The 25939-nt window shown below is 40.3% G+C and overlaps 1 protein-coding gene and 1 long non-coding RNA gene across 6 annotated transcripts in view; one reads left to right on the top strand and one right to left on the bottom strand.

Moving 5' to 3' along the window:
• Positions 1 to 25939, top strand: part of FOXN3 (forkhead box N3) — a 368264-nt gene that overhangs the window by 178423 nt on the left and 163902 nt on the right. For all 5 annotated transcript variants that reach the window (XM_029058903.2, XM_029058902.2, XM_029058898.2 and 2 more), the window contains one exon: positions 16692 to 16828. In XM_029058903.2, coding sequence (XP_028914736.1) covers positions 16692 to 16828 — 137 coding nt within the window. The remainder of the gene's footprint in view (positions 1 to 16691; positions 16829 to 25939) is intronic.
• LOC120638329 lies at positions 3292 to 17231 on the bottom strand. Its single transcript, XR_005659935.1, has 2 exons — positions 16994 to 17231; positions 3292 to 3410 (listed from the first exon to the last, which is right to left on the bottom strand). It is a non-coding gene; the product is annotated as an uncharacterized LOC120638329 (long non-coding RNA).

Raw genomic sequence — 25939 nt, 5'->3', positions numbered from 1 at the left:
TCTACCCACCAACTCCCCTTTTCTCTCATGTTCTCCTTTCCCCAGCTGAGCCCCTAGTTTAAAATGCCCTCCTGTGCCCATCCATGGCCCTCTGGAACATTTCCTATTCCATTGTTAGTTTGCCATTAAATGTTTACATTGTCAAGACTGTGCAGTGATATAGAAGAACTTTGGATAAAACATGCTGTTTTCTGTCCCGTTGAAGACTGCAAAAAGTCATTTTGTAACTCCTATTAAAAACACATAAATGGGCTATTTGAAAATTTTCATGTGGGGTCAGTGTGACTCTATGCAACATGTCATATAATAATAGCCATTTTGAGCAATACATTGAGTTTTCTTTTTTAAAGGAATTCTTTGGCCGTTATTATAATAACTTTTAAAAATACAAGATTGCTTTGTTATGTTCATGTTTTGCAACTCCTTTCATTATAAATGAAACTCGTCCTGAATAGAATACAGCTATAATATATACCACTATTCACTCTGTGGCATTTTGTGCCATTTTGTTCTTCGTAGTTTGGATTGAGGCAAACAGAAATATGAATACTGATTTCCAAACAGTTATTTTGGATCTCTTTAGCTAGCTATTCGTTTCTCTAGGTATTATGAATAAATCCAAGGGAAAAAGTTTTTTACTTAAGGCCAAATGCTGAAACCTGTTTAATGGTCAGCATATGCTTGGAAGGTTTAGTAGATTCATCAGTTTAGCATTTAACAAACATGAGAGTTAACTAGAGTTTACTAGCTAACTATGTAGGATGGTTGCCCCATATGTACCCTTGAAGCCTATGGAGATTTTACCCTTTAATTCTCTCTAAGCAGTGTTCTCTGGGAAGCATTGAACCCACAAAAACCTCCCAATGCCATTAGTCGTGATATTTTTCAATTGTCCGATCTTCACCTTCCCCATTAGTCTCTCCAACTTCAGAGCCTTATTGAAGACACATCTCCTCCCAGAGGCCTTCCTAAACTAAACCTTCCTTTCCTCTTCTCCCACTCCCTTCTGCATCACCCTGCCTTGCTCCCTTTATTTATCCCCCCTCCCAGCTCCACAGCACTTACGTACGTAACTGTAATTTTGTTTATATTTTGTTATATATAATTTTGTTATATATCTCTGTCTCCTCTAGACGTAAGCTCATTGTGGGCAGGGAATGTGTCTCTTATATTGTACTCCCCCAAGTGCTTAGTACAGTGTTCTGCACACATTAAGCGCTCAATAAATATGACTAACTGGTGCAAAGGTAAGGTGTGGGGAGGAGGAAAGGATCTTTTGGAAATGCAAACATGCTTTTCTTTGCTATGTCTGTATCTTTGAGTGTGAATAGAACACAGCCGGCCTTTCAGAGCAGTGTTCATCCCAGCACAACTTCTCTTTGTCCGTGTGAAAGTCTCTCTGACCTCGGTGACCCCAGGGTTTGGCCGTGCTAATTCAACAAGACAGAAATGGTCCCACTAGTCGTAGTTTACTTTTTTTAATGTGTTTGAATCCCATGACTGAGCTTTCTTCCAAGTGTGTCTACCACAGTCCTGCAAATTGGGAAAAGGGCGAACACATTGATTTAGAAAATGTTTCCCGAGCTTGATTAAAGAGGCATTGTTTCAAAAACAGCTCTCGACCACAGACCTTAAGGGCAGGAATAGCCAATTATTTCTCTCTGATGTATTATGTACCTGAAAATAGTGTCTCTTAGGTCATCACAAATGTAAAGCATGCGTCAAATAAAACGGCACGCTAATTGGAGCACTTCCAGTAAGTAACTGGTATTTCTCCCAGTAGCCATGAGTGAATAAGGTTAAGACAGTATTTTTCATTGAGAGCAAATAGACTTGCATAGATTTCTGGAGACCGGTCAAGTGCTAGAGACATCTCTCACCAAGTTAATGTATGGGATAAGCAGCATTGGCTAGTGGAAAGAGCACTGGCGTTGGGAGTCAGGGAACTCAAGTTCTAATTATGGCTCTGCCATATGTCTGCTAGGTGACCTTGGGCAACTCACTTAATTTCTCTGTGCCTCAGTTCTCTCATTGGCAAAATAGGGATTAAGACTGTGAGCCTCACATAGGACAGAGACTATGTCCAACCTGACTATCTTGTATCTACCTCAGCGCTTAGTATAATGCTTGGCAAATAGTATCCACTTAACAGATACCATTAAAAATAAAATTAAAAAAAAATTCCTGTTTGGGAAAATGTAACCACCACTTCTCTGTTATTCAGAGTTTTCATTAAGGTTCTGTCAGGATGAAAGTTTCTTCCTGCCAATTGCATTTAAAAATTTGGCCTTCAAGGCCAAGCCTACACCAACAGAGTGCTTAGTGAAGACAACCCATACTCTGGCAAAGATGTGGCTGATTAGCTCTTGTCTGTAGCAGCCTCAATTCCCATTCTACAGATGAGGTAACTGAGCCACTTGTCTGCTGTGTGACCTTTGGAAAGTCACTTAACTTCTGTGTAAAATGGGGATAAGGACTGTGAGCCCCACAGGGAACATGAACTGTGTCCAATCTGATTAGATTGTGTCTACCCAGGGCTTAGTACGGTGCCTAGCTTATAGGAAGCACTTGAAAGCACTTACTATGTGTCAGGCACTGTTTTAAGTGCTGGGAAAGGTACAAGATAATCAGATTGGACACAGTCCCTGTCCCACATGGGGCTCACAGTGTAGTTAGGAAGGAGAACAGACTGTAAGCGTCTTTTGACTGTTAGCTCACTGTGGGCAGGGAACGTATCTATCAACTCTGTTGTATTATACTCTCCCAAGTTCTTAGTAGAGTGGTCTGCTCTAGTAAGTGCTCAATAAATACCACTGATGATGAGAGCAGGTATTGAATCTCCATTTTGCAGCTGAGCAAAGTGAGGTACAGACAAGTTAAATTACTTGCCCAGAGTCACACAGCAGGTAAGTGGCAGAGCTGAGATTAGAATCTAGGCTGGTGCTTTACCCACTAGGCCATAGTGAAGACAAGCCTGAGTAATTAATTTCATAATAACAACTGCCAAAGAAGTGTATTTGACAGCAAATCTCGTGGGGTATTCCTAGACAAAGCACTTCACCTCACGTTGCCTCCAATTAACCATCAGAGAAATGGGGTGTTGCTTCCTATTTCCTTCCCAAGGGGTATGAAAATTAATGAGGTGGTATTTATAAAATGCTTTCAGTCTGTCAGATGAGGTGGACTCTGTAAAGAGTTAATCCAGATTTTTTTTGTCCCATTCTAATAAGGTTACTACCTCAAGCCTCCCTTTCACTGGTGTGATTCTTTATCTAGTTGTGAATCTAGTCATTCAGGCACCAACATTTATTCTGCCTTTTTGGGTGCAGAGCACTAGTCTCAGCATTGTTGGAGCAAGTGATGTAAAGTGGCTCTCTCTGCAATCTGCTTCTCTTTCCATCATCTGGGACCTGAAGAACAGAGAAGCAGCAAATTGAGTATTGCCACAGTACTCAGACTCTTCAAGATATATCCAGACTTCTCTCTAGGGTGGGTTCTTACCTTGACCCATAGAATATTTACATGGATATCATGGAAAAAAAATGCTGTTGGTGTTCCAGGGGACCATCCCAGAAAGTATCTTGTATGAAACCCTAAGGTACAAGGCTAACAGGTGATTTTTACCTTTAAGAAAATACTGTAACAAAGAATGTGCCACTTAGGTAACCTTAAAAAATGTATTAGAGCTGAAAAGTCTATAAAATCTTAATCTGATATGCCCTATTGTGAAACTTCCATTTATAGTTTTGCTGTTACATATGACTACCTTATCAGGCCTTTGTTTCTGTGTAATGCCTCTATTTCTAGAGACTAGGTGAGGTGGCAGTTCCAAGGACAATTGTTTTCCTCCTTTCCCTTTAGGTCTCACTGCCCTGTTCATCTGATTCTATTCATTGTTCAGTAGTGGTCAGTAGTGACATTTATTCTCCCGACCACTTAGTACATTGCTCTGCACACAGAGAATGCCTAATAAATATGATTGATTCATGGAGTCGGATTGGCAGAGTTAAGATGCAGAGAGAACTTCTATGATTTATTGGAATGCTCTGAGTAAAGGGCCTCTTTTTTGGAGTGGTCTGAGTGAAGTGCCTCTTTGGTTGATTGGGATTTTCCTCCGACATGCTTCGCTGGAAGAGAATGCTACAGGAAGCTATCTATCTATCAATCAATCAATCGTATTTATCGAGTACTTACCATGCACAGAGCACTGCACTAAGCACTTGGGAGAGTACAACATATAATAATAATAATAATGTTGGTATTTGTTAAGCGCTTACTATGTGCCGAGCACTGTTCTAAGCGCTGGGGTAGACATAGGGGAATCAGGTTGTCCCATGTGGGGCTCACAGTCTTAATCCCCATTTTACAGATGAGGGAACTGAGGCACCGAGAAGTTAAGTGACTTGCCCACAGTCACACAGCCGACAAGTGGCAGAGCTGGGATTCGAACTCATGAGCCCTGACTCCAAAGCCCATGCTCTTTCCACTGAGCCATGCTACATATCAGAGTTGGTAGACACATTCCCTGCCCAGAACGAGTTTACTGTGTAGAAGGGGAGGCAGAAGTTAATATAAATAATAATAATAATAATAATAATAATGTTGGTATTTGTTAAGCGCTTACTATGTGCCGAGCACTGTTCTAAGCGCTGGGGTAGACATAGGGGAATCAGGTTGTCCCACGTGGGGCTCACAGTCTTAAATAAATATGCTACTGATATGCACATGATAATACTAATGGTATTTGTTAAGCACTTACTATACACCAAGCACTGTTCTAAGAGCTGGGGTAGATACAAGGTAATCAGATGGTCCCATGTGGGGCTCATAGTCGTAATCCCCATTTTACAGATGGGGTAACTGAGGCATAGAGAAGTTAAGTGGCTTGCCTAACGTCACACAGCAGACAAGTGGCAGAGGTGGGAAGAGAACTCACGACCTCTGACTCCTAAGCCCGTGCTCTTTCCACTAAGTCTCACTGCTGTGGGACTGAGGGAGGGGTGAATAAAGGGAATAAATCCAAGTAGAACCTCACCTGGTGGTGTTTGAGAAAGCCTTGTGTGGAAAGTGGGCTTTGTCGGTGAATCTCTTGGGACCTGAGGCCAAGGCATGGTTAAGCTGGCACAGTGCTGAACCTGGTCAGATTCGGTGGGCTTGCTTAGCCAACCCACTCTTTATTTTGGTTGCTTTCTACTGGACTCAGTGAAATGGGGAAGGAAATACATATAGATATGTATCAGATCTTTGGTTTAGCTGTATCTTCCAAGGTACTCAGTTTGATGGTAAATAAAACCAAACCAAATGGAATTAGGAGAATGTATGAAACTTCTCCAGAGAATGCTTCTGCTCTTCCTGCTGCTGTTGTCATTGTAAGTTCCAAGCCAGATGGAATTTATTGGGTATCTGTCTCCCCCAGTGAAGTGTAAGATCCTCAAGGGATCAATAGTCTGAGGATACTATTGTGCCCTCCCAAATATTGAGTACAGTGCTCTTCATATAGTGGGTACTCAATAAATACCAATTATTAGTTAATTTGAACTAAAAATTAACTCAAATAACCATTTGAGGGGGCCTCTTTAACATGTCAGGGGGCAACACAAGCAAGCCTGCAGAAAAAAAAATTGGAATTTGAGGTGTTTGAGCCCCTAAGTATTTTGAGGACCCAGGTAGATTGGGCTTTGAAAACCCAGCAATGCAGAGGTTCAAAGACTGGGAATACAAAGGGCACATCTAATATTGCATCATATTCTAGTATGGACATAGTTATCAATTTAAAATGAAATGGATCAATTAGAAAAAATAACATAGATTATTAAGTACTCATGAAATCAGAAAAAATGTGGGAATATCAATCATAAATTATTTGAGACAGACCGTGTCTCCAACAGATATATCAGTCTCTATAGATCGTCTCTGTAAATAATTATTGACCATGTTTGAATCATTACAAGATAAGTAGAGATATAAGATAGAAAAATAAGTACATCATCTCTTCTTTGTGGCAATTACACAAAGTGATTTTATGCAACACTAATCTCTTTCATGCCCAGAAGATAAATACTTCAACTCTTTAAAGATAGTGAAGACTAGACCTTCTCAGCCATTTAGCCATTTTGGAAAAATATAAAATGACTAGCTTTTTCCACTTACTTCCAGATTCCAGAGGGACCTTGAAAGGGCCTTTTCATCTTAGTGTATCGACACAGTCTATCAATTAGCCCAGATTGACTGTTCTCTTTGAACTAGATTTGGAGCAGTTTGGATTATAGTGAATGCCTCTTTTTGGCAAGATTATTATAAAAATTATGAAAAGCTAAATTTTGAGGTTGACCTTAGTACTTTGGAATAATATAATCAGGAAGTATTGGCAGGTGGGATTTTTGGGGGTGGTGGTGGGGGAAAAGCCTTGATCCAAATTCTGCCTTTTAATGACTGAACTATGAATATTCAGCTCAAGGGAGACATCATGTCCCCTTGAGATACAGGAATGATCTTTCTTCAAATAAAATCATTTTTTATGTCCATGTATGGTGAACACGTGTATGTACCAATGGGTAATTGTGCCCATCATTTGCAGAATTGCAGTTTTTGTCATTTTTGTAGGTCAGGAACCTTCATGCTGCTAAGGTTATCCATGACTATGGGGTCGGGGGCAGGGATAGAAAGGATAAATGTAATCCACAGAGGGCTAAAATTTCATTTTGAATCCGCAGCTTCAATCTCCTTTGCCCAGCAAACCTTTTACTGGAGTAGGCTATGGCTGGCTATGGGATTCCAGCGTGCTCTCATTCACTCTGACCCAACCTCCAGGACCAGCAAAAAACTAGGACTTACCAAACAGAACAGGATTTACCTAATCTGGACCTGCGTTTCTCAGAAAGGAGAGAACAACAAGAACCAGACTGGCTCTTGAAAACAGGACCTCTTAGCCAGCCCAAAGAAGGGGTCTTTCTTCCAACCTCTCTCTGAACATGATCTCAGAAGACTGCCAGCCAGGTCTCCTCTTAATCACAAGTTTCCCTTTTTAAAAGGCGAGGGGGCTCTTGATGGAAAGATCAGATTGAATTTGCTTCCTGCTGCCCATGATGTTTTTGTAACCTTCCCTGGGGCGCCTCTTCCTCCCAGCTCCCCCTCTGCCCTGCCCCCCCAACCCCCCAAGTTTATTCATGAAACTATGTTTTTGTGATGCTTTCACTCCCTTTAAATTTCAAGGATTCATAATGGGAATGTCTTTTCCTCAAATTGGCTTTTGGGACAGATTGAAAATTAAAAACTATGCCAGCATAGAGTGCATTTCCTCTTTCCCACACTTGGGTCTCTGTGAGACATTATGAAAGCTGCCCAGTTTAACACCTCCCTCAAAATACCCTTCTTTGAGATGTCATCATTATTAATTTTATTGAATTTTTACCAAGTACCCAGCCTCTGCTTGGGATAGATAAACCATGTTATCCTCCCTTTCTCATCTTTTCCTTTTTTCTTCTTCTACTCTTGTCTTTCTAATTGCGTGACTGTCTAGTGTCAATCTCTCTTTGGATTTTGAAGTAGATTGCATCTTAAAAAAGAAAAGATTAAATTACTTCCCCCTCCCTTTTTGCATCCTCATCCCATTGCTCACTCCCCTTTCTTCTTTCTTTCCTAACTTTGCTTTCCAGAATCATCTTTCTGTAGACTTTGACTCTTTGCCTCTCTCACCCGCACACTTGATCTGTTGCACCTAGCCTGTCTAGAAATAGCCCAATTACAGTCAGTATCCCCATTTATCCCAGTATCCCTATCCCCATTTATACCCCAAAAGCACATTGGCCCACAAATACACCCCTGCCTAGTGCCTAGCAGTCCCTGATTTTAAACAACTGGGGTGGCTAAGAGGGAGGGGAACCTATAGTTTGCCCTGACCCAACCTCAGCTCTTGCCAGGCCAAGAGTCTCCACTATTTCATGGGAGCCCTGTCTTCCTCCTGACTTCCCCATCACTGTAGACAGTACCACCATCCTTTCTGTCTTACCAGCCTGTAATCTTGTCATTATCCTTGACTCCTCTCTCATTCAAACACATAGTCAATCCGTCACTAAATCCTGTTTGTTTCATATTTACAATATTGCTAAACTTGGCCTTTCCTCTCCATCCAAACTGTTATGACATTAATTCCAACCATTTATCCTATCCCACCTTGACTGCACTATCAGCCTACTTGCCGACCTCCCAGCCTCTTGTCTCACCCCACTCCAATCCATACTTCACTCTCCTGTCCAGAGCAATTTTCCACAAAAACGTTCAGGCCATGATTCCCCGCTCCTCAAGAACCTCCAGTGGTTGCCCATCCACCTCCGCATCAAACAGAAACTCCTCACCATTGTCTTTAAAGCACTCAATCAGTTTGCCCCCACGAACCTCACCTTGCTACTCTTTTAGTACAACCCAGCCCGAATACTTCAATCCTCAAATGCTAACCTTCTCGCAGTACCTTGATCTCATCCATCTCACCACCAACCTTTCACTCACGCCCTGTCCTTGGAAGGCTCTTCCTCCTCCTTTCAGACAATTACTCTCCTCCCATTCAAAGCCTTATTGAAGTCACTTCTCCTCCAAGAGGCCTTCTCTAATTTAGCCTTCCTTTTCTCTTCTCCCACTCCCTTCTTCATCACCCTTACTTGCTCCTTTTATTCGTCTCCCTCCCAACCCCACAGCACTTATGTGCATATCTATAATTTATATTAGCTTCTTCCCACCCCCTCCCCCCACAGACTGTAAACTCATTGTGGGCAGAGAATGTGTGTGTTACACTGTAATATTGTACTTTCCCAAGTGCTTAATAAAGTGCTCGGCACACAGTAAGCACTCAATATGATTGACTGGCTGTGGGAAATTCTGAGATCTTTACACCTTAATGGAGGTGACTTGTGGGAGCTTTTGACAGCTTCTGATTGTCCTCAGTTTTATCTTCCACCACTCTTTTTCCCTCTCTCTTCTTCATCAGTGACTCCTTCTAGAAAGCAGTTGACAAATTAACATATTTAAAATTTTCAAGCTTCACTTGATGTAAGAAAAAACATTTTTTAGGATTACAGAAAGTTCAGAACAATCTGTACCCAGAGAAAATATCACTTAAAGCATAACCATTGTTTCACAACTGCAGAAACTTACTGAGTAGAGGGAGGACCCTACTAAATATCAGAGGTATGTGGCAAATTTTTTCATTTCTGGACACTATTGAAAGAGTTAAATTGTCTCAAAAAGGGACTGGAGAGAGCAGTGAAATAGCCCTTCCACTTAGGTTAAATATTGTATTGCAGGTTTGGTGGAGATTATGTATCTGGTATTTAGAAAACATACTGTTAGTGAGTTTGAAACATTCCAAGGTTGAGATTATCAGGGACTCTTTATCCATTCCTTAGTCCCTTGTTGCCAAGGAGACCCAGTGTAATCCAAGCTGAGGGGTTTTTTTGCCTTTCCTTCTTGATTGGCAGGGATGATGACTTGTAGCTTTGCAGGAATTTGTAGAGCTATAGACCCACTATCACAAAATAAGATAGCAGGACAATAATTCTACTGGGCTTTCCTTCTCCCTGCTCGCCTCTACTTTATAATCCACAATTAAAAAGACAAATTAGAAAATTTCTTCTCGATGGGGAGAAAGTCAGAAGGAAAATCTTCAAATAGGTTTATAATATTTTCCAACACTGACATTCCTTAGTCACGGTGTCCAAAACCATTTTATATGGGCCTTTTAAAAGGGCAAAAATTTCTGAAATGTATGAGAGGATTTTGAGATTTTCATTCTCTCTTCTCTGTTACAAAGTCTAGTTATTCCCTGGTCATAGTTCTCAATTCTTAAAACTTTTTCGGTTTGTTTTCACCCCTGCTTTATTTTTCAATCATTCAGTTTTCTAACCAGCTGGTTTTGATATCTTCCATCGTCCTTTAGGAGGATTCTTTGGTATTATTCTCTTGGCTACCTTAGCTTTCCTCTTTCCCCTGTCTTCTTTAGTAGATGGGATCCCTGCCCTCAAGGACCTTACAGCCTAACTGGGAAGGACAGACACTAAAATAAATTTCAGATGGGGAAAGCAATAGAATATGAAAAATACCAGTATAAGTGCAATAGGAGTGGGATAAATACCCAGGTGTTTAAGTGAGTGACACGTAAATGCTGAAGTGGCTGGACAGAAGAAGTAGGGTCAGGAGATGAGAGATTAATCAGGGAAGGCCTCCTGGAGGAGATACAATTTTAGAAATTCTTTGAAGATGAGTAGAGAAGTAGCTTGATGGATATAAAGCGGGAGGGAGTTCCAGGTGGGAAGGAAGGCATGAGAAAGACACGAACAAGGCACAGTGATCAGGATGGCTGTAGCTGTTCAGAAAATGCAAACTGGGTTGTAATGGGAGGGGAACAGGAATAATTAGCAGGGAAGAGCTGATTGAGTGCCATACATGTTGAGCATAACTAAAAAGCCCAGTGTTTACCCCTTCCTTTGGCATTGTGCTCATGTAAAGACATTTCCTTGGTTGCCCTCATGCCTGTGTTCTATGCAGGGCCTGCTTTTAAGCCTGACTCTTGGCATCCTGATTTTTACTTTTTTTCACAAAACTTTTACCCAAAACTTTCCTGATTACTGCCATGTGTTTTGAAACCACAATTCACTAGTCTTCCTTTATTCTGCCCTCCTGGCTTCTGGCAACCCTTCAAGGCATTCTATTACTTGCTGCTTGGATATTTGCCCTTCCCTCATCTATTCTTCCCCAGTGCTCCACCAGCAAACTTGTCTTACTGTGAGAATTGCTTCACAGCTGATGAACCTCCTCCCCTCTTCCACCTTGAAGATCTTGAGAAGCAGCGTGGCTCAGTGGAAAGAGTACGGGCTTTGGAGTCAGGGCTCATGAGTTCGAATCCCAGCTCTGCCACTTGTCGGCTGTGTGACTGTGGGCAAGTCACTTAACTTCTCTGTGCCTCAGTTCCCTCATCTGTAAAATGGGGATTAAGACTGTGAGCCCCACGTGGGACAACCTGATTCCCCTATGTCTACCCCAGCGCTTAGAACAGTGCTCGGCACATAGTAAGCGCTTAACAAATACCAACATCTCAGATGGGCCCTTAAATTGCATTTGTCTTCCACCCCCAACTCTTCCCAGTATTACTCTAGGCATGGCTCTTCCATCCACACTCTTATACCCAGTCCCTTACCTCCTGTCTCTGCCCCAGGCTGGATTGGCCCACTGGGATGTTCTCAGTGGGCTGTGGACCTGCCTGAGACATCTCTGTAGACAAATTGAGCAAGTTGGGCAATGGAACTGTTAGCCTCTGGGCAGCTCCAGATGATGCTCTCAAGCCTTTAGGCTGAGGATTTCCCAGAAATATTTTAGAGCAAGTCTAGCCCTGCTTGCTACCACCCCTTTCTTGATCCCCTTGCGCTTACCTTCCCCTTTCCCAAACTAACCCTTTCATCCAAGCATGTTAAACATAATGGTCAAATATAATAAAACTTAAAAAAAAAACCAAATTATTTTCTTACCTGAATATTTTTCTCAAGCTTTCATACCTCACAGGTTAGATTGTCAACCCCTAAAGGGCAGGGACCAGGTTGGGTTTTAGTTTAACTTTTATGAAGCACTCAGCACTTTGTTCAGGTAGGAGTTTTAATCAGTAATGTGGAGAAAGCTAAGGGATGAGGGGCAAGTGGGGGAAGGTGTTTTGGCCAGGTTGGAATTTGGGGGAAAAACTGTCCTGTCTTTGTGTGGGATGCTCTGCCTTGAGTGGGAGGGTGATTGGGCCAAAGGAGAAGCTACTCATGCCTTTAAAGTTGTGGAGCACCTCCCTCCCCTCTCCCCCCCCCCTCGCCCGCCCCCTGCTGGAATCTTAAACCCCACCATGGTCATCTTGAAAGTAGTCTTGCTACCTTTGTCCCTATTGGTCCTCCCTCCTCCTTCCCCCACCATGCTTCTGCCAAACCTAATGATCTGCAGTTAAAAAAATATCCCCAGTAGCGTTAGGGAAAGGAGCAGACCTCCAAGGATGCTTGCCCTGGGAGAGGTGGTTTGGGAGCTTCTTTTAGGATTAGATCCAGCAGAGGTATTGATGCCATATTCCCCAAGGAACCGTCAAAGCCTTGTCTGGTACCCCCTTCTAAATTGAAATGGTCGATTCCCTGGAACTGAGAAACAGGCAATCAGTCAATCAATTGTATTTATTAAGTGCTTATTGTGTGCAGAGCACTGTTCTAAGTGTTGGGAGAGTACAGTATAACAGAGTTGGTGACTTGTTCCCTGCCCACAATGAGTTTGCAGTCTGGAGGGCAGGTATGATGGCTTAAGTGTTGTTCTGTAGACCAAATGGGTTGTGATCAGGGAATCGTTCGTTAAAGCTCAGAGCAAATTATTTTGTCATTTTTAAGGTTGGGACCAATGAAGTCCAATAAAAAGGGTAGAATTTGGTTAGAACAGATTTTAAGTGTGGTATGCCACGACCTATCAGGCCTGGAACTAGCTGGTACAGTTCAGCACTGAATATAGAACACTTCAGACCTCACATTAATGCAGTTTTTAGAATGTGGCCTTCTTTAGCCATGTTATACTGTTTTATTTCTTTTAATCTTCCTCACTAATGAATTACTCCCATTCTTTAGGCTGGATTCTGTCCAGAAGTATTCATGTCATCTTACTGGTCTCAAGGAACCAATTAGTTGTCTACTTTCCGCCCTAGTTGTCTAAAAAGAAAAGTGATCACTCTTCTTCCAGCTGCTTTTCACAAATAAAGTGTTTGGGTTGTTTTTGGGAGTTTTCCAGTGTGGAATCTTCTCTTCTGTCCTATCTGTTTCTCATATGCCTCACCTTGAAAAGCTTCTTTTGCCTTTCTCTATTCCCTAGGAATTTGCAACACTTTTAAGCTTGAGGTCATGCCATGCGCATATCTATTTCTGATAGAAATTCAAGTCCCCTAGAAGTAATCTTTGGAGGAGGAGTTTATGTTACTGGAAAAGCTCAGATTCCCTAAACTCATGACCAGATTAGAATCGAGGTTAACCTTCCCCTCCCCCTTTTGGTGCATTAGCTGTAATTACTCCTGCCCCAAGAAAAAAGAGCTTGCTTCCTTCCCTGGATTTATGAGTGGAAAAAGTTCTCAAGCACACCTTTTATTGTTTTACGATGATATTTGAACCCAAGTGTCAGCAGTTTCTTTAATTTTTTCAAGTGTTTGTGACTGTCATTTGCTTGATGCCCCATCACCAACTCACCAGTATAATTGACAACATAGGTCATGTGTTTTCTGGCTTCTTTCTTTTGAACAACTAAAAATGATTTGAAATACTTTATTAAAGGAAGTCTCCCTTGGCTAAAAGTAATCATTTTTTGTAGATTTTGTTGGGAGAAATATTCAGGATGAGTAGACTGCCTCATCCTCCTTGCTGTCCTCTCTGCCTCCAGTCTTTCCCCACTCCAGTCCACTTCACTGTGCTGCCTGGATCATTTTCCTAAAAATTCGTTCTGCACACATCTCCCCTTTCCTCAAAAACTTCCAATGGTTGCCTGTCCATCTCCACTTCAAACAATAACCCTCACCATAGGCTTTATTAAGGTATTCAATCAGCTATCCCCCTTGAACCAAACCCTTCTTCATCTCCCATTGCAACCCAGTCTGCACACTTTGCTCCTATAATGCCAACCTACTTACTGAAGCCCGATCTCACTGTCAAACCCATGTTCCCATCCTCTTTCCTCCCTGGAACTCCTTCTCCCTCATATCTGACAGACCACTAGTCTCCCTATCTTGAAAGCCCCATAAAATCACATTCCATCCAGGAATTCCTTCCCTGACAACCATCTCATTACCCACCCTGTTCGCCTTCCCTTCTGCACCACCTATGCCTTTAGATCTGCTCCCACTTAAGCACTTTGATATTTCATTTAATCATATTTATTAAGCACTTAACTGTGTGCAGAGCACTGTACTAAGTGCTTGGAATGTACAATTTAGCAGCAGATGGAGACAATCCCTGCCAAAACAATGGGCTCACAGTCTAAAGGGGGAGACAGATATTTGCCCCATCTCAGCCACACAACATTTACGGGCATAGCCTTGTATTCTGCTGTTTTCCCTATCTGTAATTTATTTTAATGTCTGTCTCCTCTACTAGGTAGTAAGCTTCTTGAGGTTAGGGATAGTAGCGTGGCTCAGTGGAAAGAGCACAGACTTGGGAGTCAGAGGTCATGAGTTCAAATCCCAGCTCTGCCACTTGTCAGCTGTGTGACTGTGGGCAAGTCACTTAACTTCTCTGTGCCTCAGTTACCTCATCTGTAAAATGGGGATTAACTGTGAGCCTCAGCGCTTAGAACAGTGCTAGGCACATAGTAAGCACTTAACAAATACCAACATTATTATTATAGTATGTACCAGCTCTATTGTATTGTGACTTTCCAAGGGCTTAGCAGTGCTTTACCCACAGTAAATGTTCAGTAAATAGCATGGATTGATTGTTTCAATAGTTAAAATACAGAGTGGTGCAATGACTGGAGTGTTTGAACTGGAGAATGTTACTCATTTGCCACTGATTCTCCACTGGACTTTGGGGTTGGACATCTCTCATTTGTTTCTCCATCTGCCACAGTCACCCAGGCTGGAAGGATTGCTGAGTTCATGTTTTGAAGTCCTTTAAACCTTTTGGGTAGAAGGACATTGAATATATAATATCTGGGAACTGTTAAAATCCAGCTCTAACCTCTTCTGTGGTGGTGTAGCATATGTTTTTAATGGTGCCAACCATTACCATTAAATGCCAACCATTCTTGGTTTTTCATTGTTTTTTTTTAATTACCTTTGGTACTGCCTTCTTAAGCTTTCTCTAAAAATAACTCAGCACAGTGGATTTGGCACTGTGTGTGTGGGTGTGGGTGAGTGTTTGTGACTGTGTGCACATGTATGGACACGCTCTACTTGGAAAGTGTGATCTTCCTTGTCATTGCCATTTTGAGCATGAACACATGAAATAGTTTGCAAATTGGCTGGCAAAACATAAGCCAAGTTTCAACAACCTGATGTGTTTTTAAACATCCCAACTCTTCAACTGGAAAATTTGATGTTTGGAAGAGAAACATCAACTTGATTCAGCTGCACTGCTATGTAAAAAAAAAAAAAACAAAACCGGGGGGGCAGGGAGGGGAGAAATCGGTGTGTGTGTGTGTGTGTGTGTGTGTATGAGAGACCTAGACTGTTATCTTGCTTTGGGCAGGGGAAGTGTCTGCCAACTCAGTTGTCTTGTACTCTCCCAAGAACTTAGTACAGTGCTCTGCACATAGTAAGCAGTCAATAAATACAAATGATAATGATGACCTACTTCTGCATTAGGCACAAATGTATGCCTGTACACTCTAACTGTGAATTTGAGCAAATCCCTGAACCCAATGCTAACCGAATAGGAGTATCAGGAAGTGCTAAAGAACCTTGCCCATTGTTGGAGACATAGTTAGTCATGCCTCTGAATAAAGTTTCACTTAGTCATTTAGAAAAGAATATATTTTTGAAGTTGTGTAAAAACATGACAAATTAAAAATGCCTTAGGACCACCTACATGTGATCCTTTATTTTTTTTTTTGCATGTTCTGCAGTTTATAAAAGAGAATATGAGGAAATTGTTAGCAGTGAAGGTCTTCAGTACAATAGTTCAGTAAAGAATCAGCCCTTCGGCTTCAAAGCACGGGGGTAAGGGCAGAGGTTATGTAACTTAACTTTTTTTCTCCCTGAAACAGTAAATATTTACATGTGTCCTTATCTAAATGCCTTGGGTACATGAGGTCATTTGAAAGCGTGCAGCCAGTGTGGTGACCAACACAGTAAAAAGAACTGCCCTTTCTTTCTTTCTTTCCTTCCTTCCTAGGTCTCTGGTATGAGCACCTGAAAAACATTTGTGCAAAAATAGAAACTAAAGTGTCTTAGATCTTTTTATGGTTTTTCATGTTGAACTTAGAAAAACAAATCTGGGTGCTCAAAGAACAGAAAAATTCAGAAAATATATAGATTTGGAGTAACTCTGGAGTCTGGAGCTTGTTGCTGTGAGCTGAAGAATAAATATTGAATTTGGGGATAGGTAACCACTGCAGATTCAGTTCTTGAGTTATTTCGTTTGCTAGGGAAGGGTAATTGGTTAGACCAATGGCCTCTCTCATCAGAATTCTTCTAAGTTTAGTGATTTTTTTACTTTGACAAATTGAAGAACAAGAAAGAAAGTAAGAGGATTGTGTTTCAGAGTGAGTAATCCTGATGTCAAGTGGTGGGATTAAATATTTTAATGTTTAAAACATAATAGTTATTAAGAACGTTTATGGCTTTTGCTGTTTGCTGTGTTTTTTTCCTTCAGTTTGAAAAATCTGACGTGTTTGAAACTCACTTTCATAGAGTGTTAATTGTTGTTTAAGAAGATGCTAATTAAGGATTCTATGTGGGTTTTTGGGGTGGTTGTTTTATACTACTATTTTGCATTGATTTAACCTGCTCTCAATGGCAACTATTTTGACAGTCACAATTTAAATATTACTGTAAAATTGAAATGTTTCTTCACTGGAGCAAAAACGTTCATTACATAAACAGTGCTTGGTAGTGTCAACAAATAAACTAATACCATGATTTTGAGTAAACAAGGCTGATACTGAAATGCTTAAAACAAAATTACTTACCTTTTGTATTTTAATTTTCTTTGCAGAGTATTGGCAAGGGCTCCTTGTGGTGTATAGATCCAGAATATAGACAAAATCTAATTCAAGCTTTGAAAAAGACACCCTATCACCCATATTCCCATGTGTTTAATACACCTCCTACATCTCCTCAGGCATATCAAAGGTAAGAAAATCATACATTTATAATTAGCTGTATTTTCTATTTATCTCATTTTGGGTTGAGCAAGAAATCTTGGAAACAAATTATAAGCAGTTTTGATAGGTTGATGAATCAAATAGTAAAAGCATTTTGAGTGGTCATGTATGCTTAAAATACAGAAATTCTTACCGTCTTGACTTTATGTGGTCTATCCAAATTATTCCATAGCCAGGGAAAAACAGCTTTTGACTAAGTAAATTCCAGCACAAAATTAAACCTGGTAGCCTCAAAAGATTAGCTTGCTACATTTTAAGCGACAATTATATGAATCAGGCAAGCAGGTAATTCGGTTTCAGCTAAACCTCCTAGGGAAACTCTTCACTCTGTTGTGAATCTAATCTCCAGGTGAACAGTTCTTGAGTGTCTGTTTTGTTGTTGGTTACTCTGAATGGGTGTGTTTGGGCTGCAAGGTGAACAGAGGAAAGCAGTGGTATATCTCACTCTTTCCTGTGTTGATTTGTTAGGTGACTTTTAGGTCAAGAAAGCCATTTTTCAAAAAATGATCTAATTGGAGGGGAGGAGATGTGGTCTGTCTTCTTTAAAAGAGTGAATTGCATAAATATCAGGTTCTGAAAACAGCTGTGCCAGGCTTACTGCTGAATATATATTTTTTCTTAGAGTACTGCTGTTGGGGTTTGAAATGTCTTTCTGTCACTGAAACCTAGTGAGGTGTTTGTACTAAAGCCATAAACCTAAGAGCAATGATCTTTTGACTCCTATTTTTTTAGGTCAATTATGAACTGTGTGGATTAATAAGTAGATTTCAATGGAAGATTTTATAATGCCCTCATTTGCAGTTTCTTTAACAAGTGTAATATTTGTTCTGCAAGCAGGAGCACAAAGTGATCTTTTCAAATAACGTTAATGAAGTTCTTGTGCATCTCAGTTGAGAAGCATTCCATCACATGCCTAGACAATCAATCTTCAGTGAAAGACCAGGAGGAACAGCTGGGCTTTAGGAGAAGACTGCTGTATGTCTGCCCTTGCTAGGCGATTAGCGTGATGGTAACCATGGTAACTAGAATATCTCCATAGCAACGCATAGCTGAGACAGGTGCAGTTGCATCACAAGGCTGTTTGTTGCCTGGCAAAAGGACAGGCCATTAGTACTTACATATACGCTGTTCCCTTGGTAACAAATAACCCTACATAGCAACCACAGTTGGCTTGAAGGGGGAAAAAAAATTGTTGTACCTGCTTTTGTCAGTTTTCATAAAAATCAGGGAAACATATACTAGAAGAGGTCATACAACTTGAGATCATTTAGCTTTAGGAGTTAAAATTTAAAGTGTACTAAGCAAAAATTGTTCAGAGTAATTCATTGCCTTTTACAAGTCTTAAATTCTTTGTGGCCTTGGACACATCCTAAAATGGAGATATGGAAATCATCTTTAGAATTTATTTTCTTTGTTCTAAAATATCAGGGCATGTTTTTTCTGATCAGCACAAACCATTTGTCAGACAAAAGTGCTCACCATATTTTTTAGAAAGTTAATTAAATGATTTAGAAATCCTGCTGCACCACTGGGATAGCAAGGGCTTGGTTATTCAGATGTGACTCTCTTGACTTGCGGTCTCGATTAGCCACTGCTGTATCAGTTAATTCTGGAAATAGGATATTATGGACTTAGTTGCTATAGGCTCGTGGGCCTCCCCGTTGGTTCATTCAAAATGACTTCAGCATAACCCTTGGATAAATACAGAACTTCCGTCATAATAGTATTAATAGGTGATACTCTTTCAGTCATGCCAGCTGAAGAAACCTTTCCCAGAGGTACCAAATTTTCAAGGGGCCACTGTGAAAGTTCATTGTCCAGAAGTAGGGGAGGCTGTACTTCCACTTTTTCTACTCCTCTCGTGACCTCGTGACCTCATGCATCAGTTGATTCCCCCTCCCCCAGCAGCTAAGATTTTATTTAAATTTCCACATTTCTTAATCACAGCCGTGTGTTGTGTTCATGGCACCAAAGTCCTTCAGGTCAGTGGAGTTGTTCATTAGCAAATGTGGAGAAAACTCTGTTAACATTATCAAGTGGAGTGTACCATCAGGATTGATTGCCTCTGTATGCCTCCAGTTTAATGCTTCCCCTCTCTGTAAGGTCCCAGGGTGTTGTGAGTAAATGCCACAGAGTGCATTACCCTGTCAGTTAAGGTTATGGGCTGTTGCTACTTGATCTAAGGAACCAGTGGTTGAAAATACTTTAGAAAAAGCAGCATAGAGCTCCAAATTTTCCTTTGAAAGATGAGCAGTACCAAAAACCGAAAGATGAAAATTCCCCCATTTCTTCAACTATGTTAGTTTTGGAGTTATTTTGTGTGGCATTATATGATCTTTACCCATCACTAATTTTGTTAACATACTTGCTGACCTTTTCATTCTGTTAAAGAATAAAACCTTTCCTTCAAATAAAAGTAAGGTATTTTGTCCCTAAAATATGAGTCGTTATTGTTCTTCATAGAAATATGAATAGGATAGACATTTTTGATCTTAAGCTTCAAAATAATTATTGGTATAAGTGAAACCAAAATTACTGTATCTTGTTGCCAATGCCAGTCTTCCCTTTAAAATCTCTCTGGGTCCCTCTGTTCATAATTGTAAGATACATTTTAAAAGCATGATTACCTCAGTGGGCCTTACTCTTTATCATAATCATTTTCAAGTTACCTTGCCAAGTATGGGGAGAGAGGTGTTCACAACAGCTTTTCTTTAATTTGAAAATCACAGACTTGTGGGACTGCTGTAATTCTATTGAAACATTGATGGAGCTCAAGATGTAGATTTCTGAGCTCGCCTACCTGACTTAACAAAGCCAAATCAATTTGCTTAGTAGTTAAGTAGTAGCATTTATTGAACATCCAGTAGGTGCAGTGTGCACTGTACTAGGCACTTGGGAAGTATAGAATATTGAAGTATCAGGTTTCTCTGCCCAAAGGGAGCTGAAACCCTAATAAAAGAACTTGCTTACAGAGGGGAAACTTGTTTTTAAAAGAAGGATGAATGAAAGGAGGGACACTTTTCATAAAAAATGACTTGTCTGCCTTTTTATAGCAAAACACTTAAATAGCTCTACTGTGTGAAGAGAATTTGAGGACTTATGTTTTGAGATCTCTCAAAATGAATCTCTCACATTTGTTGTTGCCTTCTCCCTCCTATGTGACTCACAGCCTGATGCTGTTAGGTAGTTTCAACTAAGACTGAGTTACAGTGGTCCTGATTTTTTGTATTTCAGTTCGTGGAAGGAATACCCAGTTGATCCTAGATTCAAAATCTTCAGCATTTTCCAGAGGGCTTAATGTTAGTTCCTGCAGAAGATCTAGATTCAGGAAATAATGTTACATGTGAAACATCACTTGACCTGGTGATTGGAAAAAAAAAAAGGGGTCCTGGGCTTACAAATTAAATATTTATAACTAATTTATAAAAACAAATCAATTTAATCAAGGTGATTACATGCTTCCCAGTGCTTCCCTGTGGTTGGCAAATGGGGCTTTATGGCCCTCACTCTTCAACTTTAAATTCCATGGTTCATTCTAAATATTGATGACCCTGAAGTGCCAATGGGTCATTTTTAAAGAAAGATATACTTTGAACTTTGTCATCCATGTTGTTTTATGTTTATATGATTTCCTCTTACCTAATGTTCCATACATTAGGTACATACATACATACATCTGCTGAACCCATCACCGTCTTATTTTTAGATTGGGGGCCTTGAGGGTCTGAGACTAATTCTTCCCAGGGCTAAGCACAGTGCTCTGCCTATAGTAGGTGCATAATAAAAGTTATTACTAGCATTACTACCTCTAATCTCTAAATAACCAGTTGCCTTTAAATGGCCATTCTTAAAATACATGTAGGGTCATAATGCGGGGGCAGGGGGCTTGCCCTGGCTGGTCTCAGGGGGCAGGATTTGGTAGGTGGGAAAATGAGCAGTAGGATTATATCTGATTGGTTTCTAACTTACCTTTTAAAGAACTAGTGGGAATAAAAATAAGACAAAGGTCATTCTGAATTTTTTTTAATAAGTAGCTTGATAATAGGAAAGGGGGTTGAAAATCATATCTGGGGTAACTTTCCAGAGAGGATATTTACTGAGCATTCATTCATTCAATCATATTTATTGAGTGCTTACCATGTGCAGAACACTGTACTAAACACTTACAGAAACTTAAGATTGAAAGAAGGAGAAAGTCAGAGGAATAGAAATTTACTTCTATTTTGTGGAAAAAATTCCCTTCTTGAAATTTGAAGTCCAAGACACCCACTGAATCAAACATACAGTGGTATATATAGACTACATTTTGATATTGCAGCTCTGTCCCCAAAAGCATGGGTAATGGGCAAGGCAAAAATTGAAATTAGTGAGCGGTGACTATAGCCCACTGAATCCCAAGACATGACCATGTCTTTCAAAAAAGTCGGTACTGGTTTAGCCGTATTTTACTTGTTAGGTTAGAGTTCCTAAGTCAGTCATCATGATATGGAAAAAGGAAACCCCCATAATATGTGACTGTGCTCTTTATGATGAGGCACCTTGTCATTCCTAGAAAGGATAGTTTCTTGCATTTCACTTTCCATTCAAGCAGGTTCTGTTTAAATTAGTTTCTGAAGGTTCAATCAATCAATTGATAGTATTTACTGAGCATTTATTATGTGCAGAGCACTGTATTAAGTGCTTAGAAGAGTCTAATTCAGTAGAATTTGTAGTCATGATCCCTGCCCTTAAGGAGTTTACAATTTTGTGGGGGAGACAGACATTAAATTAAAGATAGGGGAAACGGCAGAGTATAAGGATATGTACAAAATACTAAGACAGAGGTGCCTTGTTTCTTTTATTTCTTTTCATGTAAGAGTTTAATTCTTTATCTTCTTTACTTCTCACATTTCTTCCCTTGAAATGTGGGAACCTTCTGTTGGGGGAGGAAAAGAAAAATGAATGTATGTATTCCTACTTCACACTTAAATTGACACTGAAATTGTTCGAGGAAGTAATTTAATATTTTATAATTTAGTATTTTGCCTCAAGTCTCACTTCTAGAGAAGCAGCATGGCTTAATGGCCAAGAGCTTGGGCCTTGGAGCCAGAGAATGTAGGTTCAAAGCTTGGTTCTACCACATGCCTGCCGTGTGAACTTGGGTAAACGTAATTTCTCTGTGCTTCTATTTTCTCATTTGTAAAATGGAGATTAATAACCCATTGTGAGTCCTTAGTGAGACAGGGACTTTGCCTGACTTGATTATATTATCTCCCCCAACGTTTAGTGCTGTTCTTGGCACATAGTAAGTGCTTAACAAATACCACATTATTATTATTATTCTCAGTATGACCTTCCTGGATTTCATATGCAATTGGGATTCCTATAAACTTGAAAAGAAGCATACAGTACCAGGCAATCAGCATGTTCTCAAGTACTTAAGAAAAGATGATAGATAAAAATAATAGACCTATTTTAAAATTATCTAAATTAATATTTGTGCCTAATTTCAGAGTTAGGGTGATTTTAGGTTGTTGTTTTGGGGGTTTGTTTGTTTTGTTTTTGTTTGTTTTTTGTTATTTAAGTGACCTGCCTCCAAAAAGTGCATGGGTGTATGTTCTAAGGAGAAATTTGGTCAACATATCCTGTTTCTCTTGAGTGCTTCTTGACACCCACTGGGCAAGGATTGGGCCCTTTTCTTCATTTGTAATCACCTCAGTGCCCAATATAGCACTCTGCATGAAGCAGAAACTCAATATATTACTGATTAGAATAAATTTTAAGCCTCTTCTCTGAAAATTCTGACAAGTATTCCCGTTAACCATATTTAAAGGACTTTGCTTACCCATTCTCAAGAAAATCTTTTTAAAATTAATGCTCAGATTAGAAATTTAATAGTAGAAGCCTTCTGTTGGAGGTAGAGAAAATATTTTTTAATTTCTACTCCTTTTGGGAATGAACACCATGGCCCCAAACTCAATTTTAAAATAGGAGAGCCTAGAGGTAGATTGCTAAGGACGTTAAGTAACAGAAATTGTAAATGCATATCAGCCCTGTTAGAACTTTCCTTTGTCAGATATGATCTACACTCCTGGCCCTTTGTTAAAAAAAACAAAAGAAAACAAAACTTTTTTTTCAGATTGAGAACTTACTACAAGTTATCAAAGCAGTTTTTTAGTAAGCATGTATGAAGTCAGGACCAACAGGACCAAGCATATTTCAAGATGGCAAGATAGTTGATGGTAAATATGGGGCACTTCTGTGCAGCAGTTAAGTGGCACTTTTCAATTTTTTAAAATGTTTGTTAAGCGCACTTAGTACAATGCTCTACATATAGTAAGTGCTCAGTAAACATGATTAATTTGCTTGCTACATGTCAGGCACTTAGCGCTGGGGTAGGTATAACATAATCATTTGGACACAGTCTATGTCCCATGTGGGGCTCTGGTCTTAATTCCCATTTTATAGATGAGGTAACTGAAACACAGAGAAATTAAGTGACTTGCCCAAGGTCACACAGCTGACAAGTGGCAGAGCCAGAATTAGAACCCAGGTCTGCTGACTCCCTGGCTCATGCTTTTTCCACTAGGCCACACTGCTTCTCATACTGAAGTTTTGTTTTCAACTTGGCAAAACAACTTATAGGAATGCACAAAAGTTAGGTTTGAACGCTTAGTGGAAAAGTAACATTAGTATGCAATTTTTCCTTCCCTTTAAAAGTGCCCTTAGACACAGTTTGGTGGTTGGGCAATAATAATCACCCAATGCAGTCATATTTACTCTGGGGGGGATTTAAACTCTACCAGGAAACAGCAGTGGTCTCCCCCTGGCCCATACAGATATCCCCTTGCCAACTATTTCCTACAGCATTTTGGAGTACTGATGCTCCACTTTTCCTTCTGGGATTTTGACTTTCCTGGCATGGAGTTCTGTATGCCCACAACTGCTCTTAGTTATTGAATGGGCACAAAAAACTGCTAAGCAGCAGTGCTTCAACAGCTGGAATATCAACATTTTTTGACACCAGTAAAAAATAAAATGTAATAGGCAGAGCATTTAGATACCTGCAGCCATGGGGGAGGACAAGAAGAGGAGGGAGGGAAGAAGACAGGAGGAATGGAAGAGGTTAGGTGTTAATCCATCAAGGAAGTGTTTCTTGATGAACTCCACTCTTCAGTACTAGAAGATCAGTGAATACTATTCAGGGTAAAGGAGGAGAGTCTTTTGTAATAATACTTTTAGGATGAAAGAAGTGATGCTGACAGAGCCAGACTGAAAAAACAGAACGAGGAAATGTTTGAGTAGAATCAAACAGTAAACTATATGGGCTGCTGGATGGAACTACCATTTCAGTGACTAGGGAGCAGAGTATCATTACATCATGAGCTCTGGAAGTTCCCAAGATAGAGTTTTGTAGAACTGCACTTTTCAGTGCTGGTGTGCTGTTTTGGATTCTTGCTCCTTGCCTGTTGCTTCCCTGGATCCTGGAGAGAATGAGTTGACCTTGGTTGAGTATATTGTTTTCCTTAGGTTATTTGAGTCAAAAATCTTTTCCATCCACTTCTCCCAAGAAAAAAACTATAGGGAGCCCATGTGACCAAACATGTACTTTTTGGTAATCAGTCAATCAAGCTGTTTATATGCAGCCTTAAACCTCAGTGACTGAAGCTCATTGTGGGCAGGGATTCTGTCTCTGATGTATTGTACTTTCCCAAGCACTTAGTACAGTGCTCTGCACACAGAAAGCACTCAATAAATACTATTCATCAATTTTACCTGATTTATATTTGTTAGTATATTTTCCACTTTGTAATATTGATCAAATTTATGCTGTGCTATCAACGGGATCTGGCAGGTGTTTCTAATCCTGCATTTCCCCTGGATTGCTCTGAATGTTGAGTGGTTATTTTTAGTCCTACCACTAAACAACCCTAATCTCAGTTTCAGTAATCTTTCTGCTTCTGAGACTAACAAGGTGAAGTTTAGAATTTATTTTGGGGAACTTCAGGTGCTAGTTGTTCTAGCTAATAAAGATTCCAAGCCTGGAATCCTTCAAGGGGATGTGGTTCAGGTTTTATCCAGGTGGTGGATTATTCAGTCCAACAACAATCTGGCTCCTTCCTGTTCCTGTTGCCCTGACAGCCTAGAGAACATCTTGGAAATTAATGTTGGGCCCTGGGGGAGATTTTGGGGTCCAAGAGATATTATATTGGCTAGCATGCATTAGTAAAGCGAGGTTGGATCACCAATTTTAAGACCTGTTAGGCTTGCTCACTTTGCTCCAGGGCCACATTAGAACTTCACTTTCTAACTGCATCAGGGAAAGCCATTTTGGGTCAGGCCAGAGCCATTGAGGTCCAACTGTTCACCAAGTTGTTTGGGGATAGAATGAGAAAAACTTTTAATTGCAGCAGGAGGAATTTAGGTCTGCCTAATGTGTGAATTCTAGAAATATTGAATTACTGTATCTCCATCACACAATCCATCCTCCTACCACCTCACCTCCGTTTAGGGAGATGAAAGAAAATATTAGTTTTGTAAAAAATGATAGCAGTGCAACAGTAAGTAGAGGAGTAGAGTCAGAACACCCATTCAGTCCACACCTCCACTCCTGCAAATCTCCAGTGGTTGTCCCATCCACCTCCACATTAAACAGCAACTCCTTACCATCGACTTTAAGGAACTTGATCAGCTTTCCCACTCCCACCTTACCTCACTGATCTTCTAGTATAACCCATCCTAAACACTTAGCTCCTCTAACATGAAACTGCTCACATTAACTCAATCTCATTAGTCTCTCTACCAACCCCTTTTCCCACATCCTTCCTCTGGCCTGGAACTCCTTCCCCCTTCATATCTGTCAGACCATCATCTTCAAAGCCCTACTAAAATCCTATCTCTTTTAAGAGGTCTTCTTCATGTTCCCTATTTGCCCTCCCTTCTGCATTGCCTATGCCACTTATATCTGATGAACCCTTAAGCGCTTGATGTTAACCCCACCCACAGTTCCACAACACTTATGTCAATCATCAGTCAAAGCACTGCACTAAGCACTTGGGAAACTACAACAGAATTAGCAGCCATGTGCCCTACCCAACCT

Source organism: Ornithorhynchus anatinus, chromosome 1 (assembly GCF_004115215.2).
Source record: "Ornithorhynchus anatinus isolate Pmale09 chromosome 1, mOrnAna1.pri.v4, whole genome shotgun sequence".
Classification (NCBI taxonomy): domain Eukaryota; kingdom Metazoa; phylum Chordata; class Mammalia; order Monotremata; family Ornithorhynchidae; genus Ornithorhynchus; species Ornithorhynchus anatinus.
This window is presented reverse-complemented; position numbering and strand designations above follow the sequence as displayed.